General features: G+C 36.6%; 1 protein-coding gene across 5 annotated transcripts in view; it reads left to right on the plus strand.

The window, feature by feature from the left end:
* SPAG17 (sperm associated antigen 17) overlaps positions 1–12401 on the plus strand; it is a 97833-nt gene that overhangs the window by 65083 nt on the left and 20349 nt on the right. For 4 of the 5 annotated variants that reach the window (XM_031613109.2, XM_090149905.1, XM_031613108.2 and 1 more), the window contains exons 25-34: positions 1474–1594; positions 2441–2859; positions 4469–4598; positions 5079–5299; positions 5602–5746; positions 6468–6622; positions 6931–7107; positions 8633–8760; positions 10398–10528; positions 12133–12260. In XM_031613109.2, the coding sequence (XP_031468969.2) occupies positions 1474–1594; positions 2441–2859; positions 4469–4598; positions 5079–5299; positions 5602–5746; positions 6468–6622; positions 6931–7107; positions 8633–8760; positions 10398–10528; positions 12133–12260 (1755 nt within the window). The remainder of the gene's footprint in view (positions 1–1473; positions 1595–2440; positions 2860–4468; positions 4599–5078; positions 5300–5601; positions 5747–6467; positions 6623–6930; positions 7108–8632; positions 8761–10397; positions 10529–12132; positions 12261–12401) is intronic. The other variant, XM_090149909.1, reaches the window with a different exon arrangement.

Genomic DNA, 12401 nt, shown 5'->3' on the forward strand with positions numbered 1-12401 from the left:
CAGTAATCTATAGAACATACAACCATTTTATCAACGACAGTAATGCAAAAGAAGGTCTGAGATGAAAAGAATGAAAATTTATATACAAGTCAGTAATGCCATCTTGCTGTGAGAAGGGCAAACACCATATTAAGATGAATGAAGAAGAGTATAGCCCGCTAAGTATGTAAAATTATTCTTCCCATCAAGACTGGTAAAGAAAAATATGGGCCACATTAAATACTTTGGAGGAAAGTACTAAAAACAACCTGAAGTCTTGAAAACTTTACCAGTGAGAAAAGGTTAAAAGACTTGGTTTGGGTTTGTAAATCCAAAATTGATAGAGCAGCTTGCGGTAGAGGGACAAGAAGATCTCTTATGCTAGCCCATGTAATCAGAAGAAATCATAAGAAGTAAATTAATTTTTTGTCAGAATGGTTCAGGTTGGCCAATAGGGAAATCTCAGTAAGATTAATAATTGGAATAGATTTGCCTAGGGAAACTAGGAAATGTCTAGCCCTGTAAATTTTTAGGATAAGTTGTACTGCCAGTTTTCTCTAATGATATAGTTATACTTTTTCTACTATTAGAAAGGAGGAAGCAGAGGACAAGTGAGGGTTACTTCCATCCTATTCTGTGATGTCTACCCCACGATTGTTTGTGATTTTAGGGTAGTGAGGGTAACCTTAATTACCCAGTAATATTTTGTAGGGTAACCATAAAATGTCCCTTGTTTAAAAAGATGTGGCAAAGCATCTACCAATTTTTCCTATTTTCCCCTATATTTCCTCCATATAAATTAGAAATACAGGATAATACAGGGACTAGTTCTCTCTTACCTTCATCTGCAACAGAAAACTGTTTTCATCTTATGATTATTGGTATAGCGTAGTTCACTGTCACATACTTTTCTGTGAGGTTGACATCAAAGGATCCATTGCTGTATTTTTCCTAAATCTTCTAGAGACTTCAGACATTATTTAGGTCATCCTCATCTTTTCTATTCATCAGGACAATTTCCACTACAGAGTAGTGCAGTGGACTACACTTTTTGTCCGTCAAGCATTCCTTCCTGTTCTTTTCTCATCTGCTATACTTTCAGCAGACTTGACGTAGTGTTATTTCTATCTTATGCACTTTTTTTTAACTGTTAAAGGTAGAATAGCTGATACAAACTCAGTTCTCTTCTGCTTCATGTTACCTTTCATTTCATCCTGACACTGTAAATAAGATAGCTTAACGACTTGGCAAAATAAATACAGTCAAGAGTGGTTTTTCTTCAAAGGTTAATAAAGATGAATAAAATAAGATATTATAATCAAAGAAAATAAGCTAATGCTTTCACTTCAGAATCCATACGCTTTCAAAATGCTACAAATCAGTGATAGAATGTACTTTTTGATATGTTTTGGTAAAACTGAAATCTAGTCTAATTTTGTCTTAAGTCTTTTTAAGTGTGAAATAAAACTAAGTAAGGTTTGTTATTCCCTGCAGGTGGAAGTAGAAGAACCAGCTTCCCAAACAAAAGTGATGTCAGCTGCTCTTGCTTTCCGAAGCCTCAACGTCTCCTGTCCCAATGGACTTGTATTAACTTTCCTTGGTGAAAGTTTTGAAGGCTAGTTTTTTGAACCACTACAGAATAAGAACCTTTTAAAGAAGTTAAAATTACACATAAAAATGTTTATTATTAAATATGTTTATTTGAGGGATTTAGATTTAATATCTCAGATTTCTAATTCTGTTATAAAGTCTATTTAACAGGAGTCACAACATAAGTAACATTTTAATTTGAATACAATATTAATATTCTATCAGTTTAGTGCTATAAATTTAGTTTAGCACATTTAGTTTATAAATGTGCTATGATCAATCTGATATAAAGTACATTAAAAGGGATACAGAGATTTGTCAAACACACATTTTGGCAAGGAGCATAAGTTAAAATACTGAATAGCTGAGATGAATAGAGCTGTGACATACACATACATGTAGTCTCTTGACACAATTGCCTATTGTACTCAGTAGCACACTCAATATATGTCCGTAATTTGTCCTAAAAACTTTATTTATTGAAGGAGACAAAATATCTAAGTTCATTTTCTATTCAATCTCAAACTTGGTGAAACTCAGTAATTTTTTTCCTTATTAGAGCCAGTTACGAGATTCCTCTATCTAATTTCAGTTTTCTAAAAGTTTAGCATCCATACTAAACCAATCTACAAATTTCCCTTTTTTCATGTGGGAAAGAGAGACACCTCAATAGGAGGATGTGGAGTTTCTGAGTAGATAACTGCTTTGAATTGCTGTCCAAGAAACAGAAACTGTCCCTTTCTCTGTGGGTTACAAAGGAAGCCAACTTGAGTTAGTAGCTTAAGTTGAATATCATATGGTAAACAACTTGATACTGGGTGTTTAACACTGTTGGAATGTGTGTATTAAGTAATTCAGAATTTGTTTTCAGACTTGGAAGGTGCAGCTGCTACAGCTGAAGCTGAGGAAGATGAGGTTGAGAAAGGTGAGATCAGAACATATAAAGTCAGAGAACAGGAGGTTGAGAAATGGCAGACTGAAGCAGATGAAGCCAAGGAAGAGGAGACTGAAAAAGATGAGGCCAAAGCAAACGAAGCGAAGGGGGAGAAGGCTGTGGAAAGCAAAGAGAAGGATCATGAGATTGCAGAAGGTGAAATAAAACAAGATGACACCAAGAGAGAAAATACCAAGCAACCAGCTTTGAAAATTCTCGTTAGGCAAAGTTATCCCCAGAACGTGAACAACTCTCGTCTATATGCATCACTGACAAGTCAAATAAAACAAGAGGTATCAAGAGTCATCACCAGTCAAGGATCTGTTGTAAGATACATGATGGATGGATCTACGTGGGTACGTTTTGCAGAGTCATTGGAAGCAGTCTGTGTGGTGTTATCATTGAATTGTGCTTCTGAGCTGGCATAGATAAGTATATAGTTTGTCAGTGTTGGAATTAAGTAACAATGAGCAGTGTCAAGACTAGGATGCTCTTGGCTTTGTTCAGAATCAGACACCGTAACGTGCACAAGGAATTTTAATAGTGAAAACTTTAGGCATGTGAATGTTTTAGGCAATTTTGGGATTTGGAAACAGCTTAATGTAGTTTTGAGAACTACTTTACTGGACTTAAACATCTGAAGTGTGCATTAGTTAGTCTTTGTTATTTTTGGTGACACAAATGCATCCGTATCTTTCTTCATACAAGGTTGAGAAAACATACAATTGTCAGTCTTGTAGACACCTTTTGGTATCCTAAGTTTTCATCAAAAAACTGTATTCCTAAGTACCTTCTTTGTTTATACACAAATTAGGACTTTGGTACCTTTTAGGTAACATAAGTTAGATACCACTTCTGCAGATGCAATAATCAAACAACAAGCAATTATCTTTTCTAAGTCTAATACTCTGTGTATTGTAAGCAAATTGATGAGAAGATGTGTGCTTTGACTCAGAAACTGTCAAAATTATTCCTTATTTCCTCTTTTTTTTTTTTTACAGTTTAAGTAGGCCAGAACTCCTAGTACAACTTTGTTACATTTATTTGTTACATTAAATCTTAAACCATTTATCCAAGATTTCAGAAAAACATATCAATTTCAGTAATATGCGAAGAAGCTAGCTGCCTTTTGTTTGTATATCCTCCAGATGCAGTTTCCTGACTGAAGAATTCAGGGCTCATGTGCCTAGGGTGGTCATACCACAGTCTTTGTATACACAGATTCTAGATGCCTCCTTCTTTGTATTAATTTAACATCTATGAGTTATAAAAGAATGGAAAGCATATAGACAAGCACTCAACAAGAAAAATAAATGGTTAATTATCTCACAGGAACTGTAGCTCTTGAGATATGATTATATGTTATCCATATGTTTTCCACATTGTACCATTTTCTCCACAGTATATCTGTTTTCTATTTGTAAATGTGTTCAGAGATTAATGAGGTAATTCTATGCTTTATCTGCCTCACAAGGAAACTTGCATATTGAGAGTTAAGGATTATAGACAGTAGATCTCAGAAATCAGCTATAGTAAAATAAATAACCATTAATTCTTTTTGTTAGACTTGATGGCTAGAAAAATTAGCAGCAATCCTAGACATGTGAAATACCTGTATTCAATACAGATAAATATGGTGACACAGATGCATTACTGCTGTTAGGAAAAGTGGTATTCAAAAGATATCAACCTTTGACCTCTTAAGCATTCAAAGCCTTTACTTTTATAATGCCTATCTGTTACTAAATAGAACCCCCACTGATTACATATGTGAACTGAACTAATTAGCAGTCATTTTTTTAAATTTAGTTTCTTTATTTTTTGCATTTATTCTGTGAGTCTTACATTTCTTCCTTCATCACATGCTAAATTCTAGTGACTATTGTATTTGTTACATATTATTTTGAGACTTCTTATTAGTGTTGGAAATTATTTTAGTCTCTAATATGTCTTTGATTTCTGTAGATTCTGTTTGCTGATGGCACAGTGAGTAGAAGTCCTGATTCTGGCCCTGTCTTACCACCACCTGTAATTCCAGAAAACATGCAACCATTATCAGAGCCAGAACCTTTACCTGAGATGAGCACTAAGAGAGGTAATGTTTCCAGTGTTTTGGATAGGTTTAATGTTAGCAGGGCTTATGATACTCAATAAAGGGCATTTTTCTTTGGTCTAAAAATTCTGCCGGTGTAAAACGCAATTTATCTGTGGTCAGCTGCTGTATATTGCTTATTTGTTATCTTCATAGCAGATCATTTCTCTCCTACTCCAGCTTTCTTTTCCTTAAAGCCATTCAGATTCTCTTCTATATTCATGGTACATTCCAAAGCCATGTCATAATCAGATATCATACTATCCTGTTTATTTGTTCTGTGTTGTTAATGAACGTATTAAATAAGATTCGAACACTTGAATAACAGCTCTTATTATTTCCCTCTAGCCTGATACTATGATTCTATGATAAAGTATTCTTTCAATTCTATCAAAGGCAATACTCACAGAAACTTCAGTTGATTGATTTTGTCTTTTGCCTTAGACAATACCAAGTCTTACACAGAATTTTTTGTTTCTGCAGGAAAAGGCAGTGACAAAAACATTGTATTGCACCCAAAGAAGGAGGAAATATTTGAAGATGTTATTCAGGGTCTGGTTAATCCTGAGCAACCTAAGGAGAATCAAGCAGGAACCTGGATAACAACAACCCCATTAGGCATTCAAGTGGGAACTGAAGGAGGAAGGCGAATGGATCTGGAGCCAATCTTATTCTATCAGGCAACTGACCCAGCTGATGGAACAGTAATACGATTTTTTGTGTTGTTATATCACTGTCTACTAAGCTATGTGACAGGGCTGCCATCATCTGTTGTAGAATCTGTTGTGTTCTTTCAAAACATCCTACAGACTATGTTATTACACCATTACTAATATAAAAGCTGTAGATGTTGAAGAAAATGTAAATCCTTGGTCTCTGACCTAAAGTTGGAGTAGACCAACTTCTTCAGAGTTTCAGTACGTAATGCATAATGCTTTGCATTATTGCTGTTGCTGTTACAGGTATCTCAATGCTAATGTAAATCCACATTCCCTTATTATTTCAGGTTATGACTGTACGAGATGATGAAGTGATAATTGTTGAGAAGCTGGATGGCAGCAGAGTAGTAGATCATGCGGATGGTACTAGAATCACAACTTTTTACCAAGATTGTGAAGAATATCCTGTACCTCAGGATAGCAAGAAGACAGGTAAAAAAGTCCATGATTTCAGAGAAATCTTTCCAGCCTTGGAGACATTCAGAATTTCATTGAATATGACTTTGGAAAATGCCTTATGTAAGTGAGTGAAACTTACATTTACAAGTGAAACAAATGAGGCTGATGTCATCCATGTTTATTCTGTCTGGAAGTATATTCTGTATGCTTTGTTCAGTTGCTAGACAAGTTCTGTTTTATGTAATATGAAGAGTATATTTACTATGTGAGTGTCAAAAATGTTGTGTTCAAACAAAGCAGGAAGCTCTAGTTGTGTAGGGAAAGAAAGTTATTCAGTGAACAAGAAATGCCAGTGGCCAAATTAATATACCAGTTAGATTTATTCTTTATGACTTGTGCTGCTGAATAGGAATTTCTTCTTATCTTAGAGCATGTATCACAGGCAGAAAGCATTTCAGTGATCCAATTTGTGTGTTACAAATATCCAAATCATTATGGTTAGGATTATACTTGATAAATTAGAATATAGTCTCCTCGCCATCCTCAGATAATTTTTTCTATATTCAGTGCACAGCACAAAAATTATAAGATTGGATAGTGTCTGCATAACAAAATTAGATGATAAAGGATGTTATGAAAAATGTAAGGATCTTTTACTGAGAAGATAAAGATCAGAGGAAAGAAATACAAATTGAATTCTAGGACTTTTTTGTGATTCATTTACTCAGGTCAGTTTTTCTGTATTAATTTCCAGATGAACTCTCAGAAACTGTCACAAGGAAAATGAAATTTATTCGAGTAGAAAATCCCAAATTTGCTACTGTTACAACAAATTGTGAGAATGGTACCTGTTGTACCGTTTTTGGAGATGGGACATCTATTATAGCAAAGCCACAGGGAACATATCAGGTAGGAGTTACTTTTAGTTTGTGACGGTGATATTTATGTCTGTGTCCCAAGTTACCTGTCATCAGCTTCATCTTGACTGTTTTAACTCCCCTCTGTATAAATTTCACAAATCCTGTGATTCTTTCAACTTTGTACTCTGCCAGTGTTTGAGTAGTTCTTCACTATTGTGTAGTAAATTTAATTCACAATCTTAAATTTTCTGAAGTCAAAATTGTACAGATATTAACATCAGCCTGCCTTCTGGACTTCATCTTCCTTCCTTCTCTCCATCCATTCCAACAAAAAAACCCCAATTTTTACTGCAATAGGTTCTACCCGTCAAGACAGGCTCCCTTTTCATTGATGAGGATTGCTCAGCAGTTTATACCCATGAAGTCTGCAATTTCACCACCAAGAAGGAAGGGACACAAGCAGGGAGATATATTATGAAACATACTTCTAGCACTATTTGTGAGATGATGGATCCTGAAGGAAATCTTTTCAAGGTAAAATACATGGAGATAAACAAGTTTATGCATTTTTAAGTAATTTTATCTCACGAACAACTCTCAAAGTCTGTTTGTAGCCTTGTGGCACTCAAAGTAGCCTACCTAGCTGGAAGGCATAGTTCCTGAATCAGAACTCTGAAGTGTTATTGAGAAAATGTGACTGGTCTCAGGTTTTACTTTTGTGGTATTTCCCTCTTTTTAGAGAGGTTGAAGTGAAACACAAGATCTGCAGTTTACCTCACCTGTAAAGTTACCTTAGTTACTGTAACTTGTATTATAGCAAAAAATCAGCTCTGCAAATGTAGATTGAAAATGGGAGAGGATATTGGCTTTTCAGAAGGATCTTAGAAAAACTGCCTAGTAAAATATTGTTGTAAAATTCAGTCTTAAAAGTCATACTGTTAGTGCTTTGATCTTTCCACACCTACACCTAAGGCGTGTTTTTGAGCTAGGTTAGTACTTCACTGTGAGTTCAGGAAATATATAATGTAAGTGTCTGTGACATACATGTTACTTTCTGAATGTGATATCCAATTATAATCCTCCCAATTTTTCCAGATTGTATTTATTTATTTATCATCGTGTGCTCTGATAAATCTGATAGAAAGTACAGTAACGAGGATATTGAGTAGTTTCAAAGTTCTCAAAAATACAGTTTGGCACTGGACATGTGCATTATGTCCAGTTTTTAACATGATTCCCAAAGCTGGATAAATTGTGCTTATAAAAATATATTTTATCTGTCAATCTCTCCTTAAAAAATTTAGAATTAATGGTAGAAATTTAAAAGGTATCTATTTCCTACAAACTCAGTGTTATTCAAATTATAGAAGTTGCTTGGCATTAACATTAGAGCATCCACCTTTTTCCCAGCTGATACCTAGAGAACAAAAGATAGAGATTGATGAGGCTGTGGGGCAGCTGAAGGCATTATGAAAGCAGTGATCACAGGCAACACGAGGTGTAGTAAGAAGGGTGAGATGCAATATGAGAAGACATAGACATGGAAAATATTCAAAGGGTAAACAGGTTTCATCTGTTTTGACATTAATGAAGTATATTTCAATTATGCTATCCCACACTGTTTTTAGGATAAGAGGATAAGAGGAGCATTCATGTGATGGAACTGATGTACCACTATCACCTTATGAATCTATGTTTAATAGGAAGCATCCAGCTTTAGAGTCCTGCCCAGCGTGTATTTTTTGTATGAAGTTGCCTATTGATGCATGCACATATACTGTAAACAAAGATGGCCTCATTTAACAACTAACAATCTCAAAGCATGTCAGCATATACTATTAGCATTTCTGATATGTCATGTTTTCCTAGAAATGTTTTCACTTTTTTCACTGTGTTTTCAGTTTTCTTCATTTCTTTTTCTTGTCAATTTCAGGTTGCTCAACATGAAATATGATTTTATTTTTGGTCACTGAGCTAGATTATACTTACAGTCCAGCAGCACGTTACTGTTTTAAATACATCATGCATCTCAAATCATTTTATATGATTTCTGTTACAGGTCATGGCTGATGGCAGCACATCTGTGTTAGTTCAAAGCATTGGCTTTGACAGCAAGGAGAACGAAAGTTCAGCATCCGTACTCCCAGAAGTTAACAAATCCATCTCTTATGATGAACATGTCCCCAGGTAAACTTCAGTAGTTTGATAAGTTTACAGTTTCTTTCTTTGCTACTCTGTATTTGTACAGGGTTTGTAGACTTGCACTTTCTTCGTTCATTACTGTGTATTTCTGCACTTTATGTCCTGAAATTCTGTTTTCTTATTTTGTCATCACAGAGCTTTTTTATTTTTGTCATCTAGAAAAGAACACAATTCAAAAATCTTGGATTTGATGAGGGTGGTGGCATTTATCAGCTGCCAGACCCATTCAGCCTCTCTTTCACTTCCCCTCCTTGATGAGGCAAGTGGAAAAAATAAGATGGAAAAGCTTGTGGTTTGAGATAAAGACAGAGATCACATACCAATTATTGTAGTGGGCAAAACAGACTCAACTTAAGGGAAAATAATGTAATTATTGCCAAGATTTGAATAGTGAGAAAGAAAGACACACAAGAAAACACTTTCCCCCAATCCCTTCTTTTCTGCAGGCTTAACATGACTACTCTACTTCTCCCTGTCACCTCCTTAGTTGTACAGGGGGTGGGGAGTGGAGGTTGTGGCTGTGGTCCCTCACAATTCCTCTCTGCATCTCCTTCCTTCTCACAGTTTTCCCCTTTTCCAGCATGTTCCTTCTCCACGTGCTGCAGTCCTTCGGGAGAAGCCTGCTCCAGTGTGGGCTGTCCAAGGCCACAGTTCCTTAAGGAAATATCATAGATCTTCAAAATCATCAAGTCAACCTAACCTACACTAAACCATGTCCTGTAGTGCCAGGTCCCTATGTCTTTTATATCTCCAGGAATGGGGACTCTATCACTTCCCTGGGCAACCCATTCCACTTTGTGCTTGACCACTCTTCTCTCCACAAAAAAGTCCTTCATAATAACCAAACAGAATATCCCTGACACAAGCTGAGATTTCCCATTACTTGTCCCCCAAGAAAATAGTTTGACACACTCTTCACTGCAACCTCTTTGCAGGGCTGTTGGAAACAGTGGCAAAGTCTCGTCTCCTTCAGACTAAATAACCCCATTTCCCTCAGCATCTCCTCATAACTCTTGTTTTCTACTCCCTTCACCAGCTTTGTTGCTCTTCTTTGCACATGCGTAAGCAATTCAACATTCTTCTTGTATTGAGGGGCCCAGTGCTGAACACGGTATTCCAGATGCAGGCTCACCTCCAGGTGCAGTGCTGAGTACAGGGGCACAATCATTTCCCTGATCTTGCTGACCGCAGTATTTCTGATGCAGACCAGGATGCTGTTGGCCTTCTTGTTGGTATGTGATTGGAGTCAGTCTATCCAGATCCCTCTGCAAAGCTGTCCTATCATTAAGCCAATCAGCTGTCCCACCTAGGTTGGTATCACAGGCTGCTCTGGCACCTGGAGCACCTCTGTCCTTTGTGTCTGCAAGGTTGTTTCTCACACTTTCTTTCTCACCCCTTACTGCTTGTGCAGCATTTTAGCCTGTCTTAAATATGCTTTCCCAGAAATGTCTCCCAGCTTGGGCTCAGCTGTGTGGCTGGGGATGATGCAGCCAGCTGGAACCACCTGTGTCTGGCACAGAGAAGCTCTGGCCTTTCCTCAAAGAGGCCACCCCTGCAGCCTTCCCTGTTGCCAGTACCTTGCTTCCTATACACAATACAATCAGAGTTCTGTGGCTCTCCAGGTTCTTCATCATCCATATGGATGGTTCAGGAACTGAACTCCTGCGGAGCAAGGATGTGGAAGAGTATCTTGCTGAGGTCTGTGATGATCCAGCTGTTGCAGTCTTGCAGGAACCTGTACAAGAATATCCAGGTAGGAAGATTTAGTTCATTTTCTGACAAACTAGTGACACAAATAATCAAAAGTAGAGTCAGAAGTTTCAAAGCTCATTTGGACAGGAAATTTTGAAAATGTTTTCCCTGTGTGGGCAAGTGTCCGCTCTCCTGACAGTGAAGCAAGAAGAGGGCTTGTGCAGAAGCTTGGAGAAACAAGAGAATTAACTGAATGACACTTTGAAAGGATAAGTAAGTGAACAAACAATTGGCATGTCTTTATTCACTCTCATACTTACAAACAAAAGCATTTGCCAGATGCATAGATACTCTGTGTACTTCTATCAAAAACACTGAATATCTTGCAGTCTTCATATAGTAATATAGCTGTCTTTATCAGTGAAGACAATTGTAATCTGTTATCCGTTAGTCTGGCTATAGAATGAGTAAATGTATATTACTAAAAAGCTGGAAAAATAGGACTGAAGTGAGGGATGCCAGTAGTACCTGGCAACAACCACCTCATTACACCAATGCAATAAATTACATCCTAAAATGGCTACTATTGTAAAGTTAGTTGGAAATACCATTTGTGTAAATATATGGTGGCCTAACAAGATAGATGTAGTGGCCTAGACAGGGTAGATCTAATGAAATATATGTGTCTACAAAATGACAGAAACAAATGAATGTAGAGAAATGATAACAGTGATGAGTTCCCCTGTGTTCCCCTCTATATAAACTGAAAGGAATGATTTTGTCATGGGAATAGAGGAAAAGTGCTAAGGGAGCCAAAAAGATAAGGGAAGTGGAAATCTCTGGAAGATGGAGAAGATAAGCACCCGGTGGAAATTCCATCCAAGAAAACTTGCTCACAACCAGCAATAATTTGTAATGGTGGCACTCCAGTATTCCCCCAAGGAAAATGACTCGCACTGAAGTATTCCAATCACAGGTTAAGGTAAAGATAGAGGAACAGTAACAGGTAACAGGCTTTCTTTGGACACTGCTACTATGAAGCTTTTCCAAACTTCATACTCTACCTTTCCCACTACTCAATTTGCCTTGATAATAAGATGTTACAATTTTGTATTATTGTGACAGAACATCTCAGTGGTAGTATCAGTTTTGAAGGCCACCTTTCTGATAGAGATAATAGTAAATTAAGACTTTGGATCTGGGTAAGAAAAAAAAACATTTTGAAACACTTTAAAATTAATTGCAACAATAAAAAGAAATAATAAATGTTTTCCCATAGAATCATTCTGGTGATCAGGCTGTGATGTGTAAAGCACAGTGAAGAACTGTTTTTGTATGAATCTAATGTACATCTTCTGAAATTAGTGTTCAATAAACACAAATCAGTGGGTTTTCTTCCCTGTTTCCACACAATATACAACTAAATTGCTTCCTAAAAGAAGTAGCCAGTTGTTAAACGTAGCTGAGTAATCCAAACCTGTCCAGCTATTGTATAACCACCTCAGTGATCCAATATTATCTATAGCCTTGGGTATCACATTTTCACGTAGAGTTTTACGTTTGATTATAAGTTTCTTCATATTTATATTTTTCTAGACATCTGAGACCCTTGTCCATTGTTTTTGGATTCAAACTGATTTTTACCAAAATACACTTTTGAACCAGGTGCTGTAAGTATTACCATCCTCTTCCCTTTGTCTGAAGCCTCTCCCTGGGTAATGAAGAAAGAACCAGAGAGTATTGTTCCTCCGAATCTTCGGCCAAGAACTTGGAATGCATTTTCTCCTTGTGAGGTATAATTGTTTTGAAACTGTCTTTTGCTGCTTAAGCCAGCACCATGTTTGTCAGAGAGGTTATTGGAACTCCAAACAATGACAGTTAAATAAGCAATTAAATTTATTTTATTAAGCAAACAAAGCAAGGAGTGGGCTGCG

The sequence above is a fragment of the Phasianus colchicus genome, chromosome 1 (assembly GCF_987193195.1).
Source record: "Phasianus colchicus chromosome 1, bPhaCol1.hap1.1, whole genome shotgun sequence".
Taxonomy (NCBI): Eukaryota; Metazoa; Chordata; class Aves; order Galliformes; family Phasianidae; genus Phasianus; species Phasianus colchicus.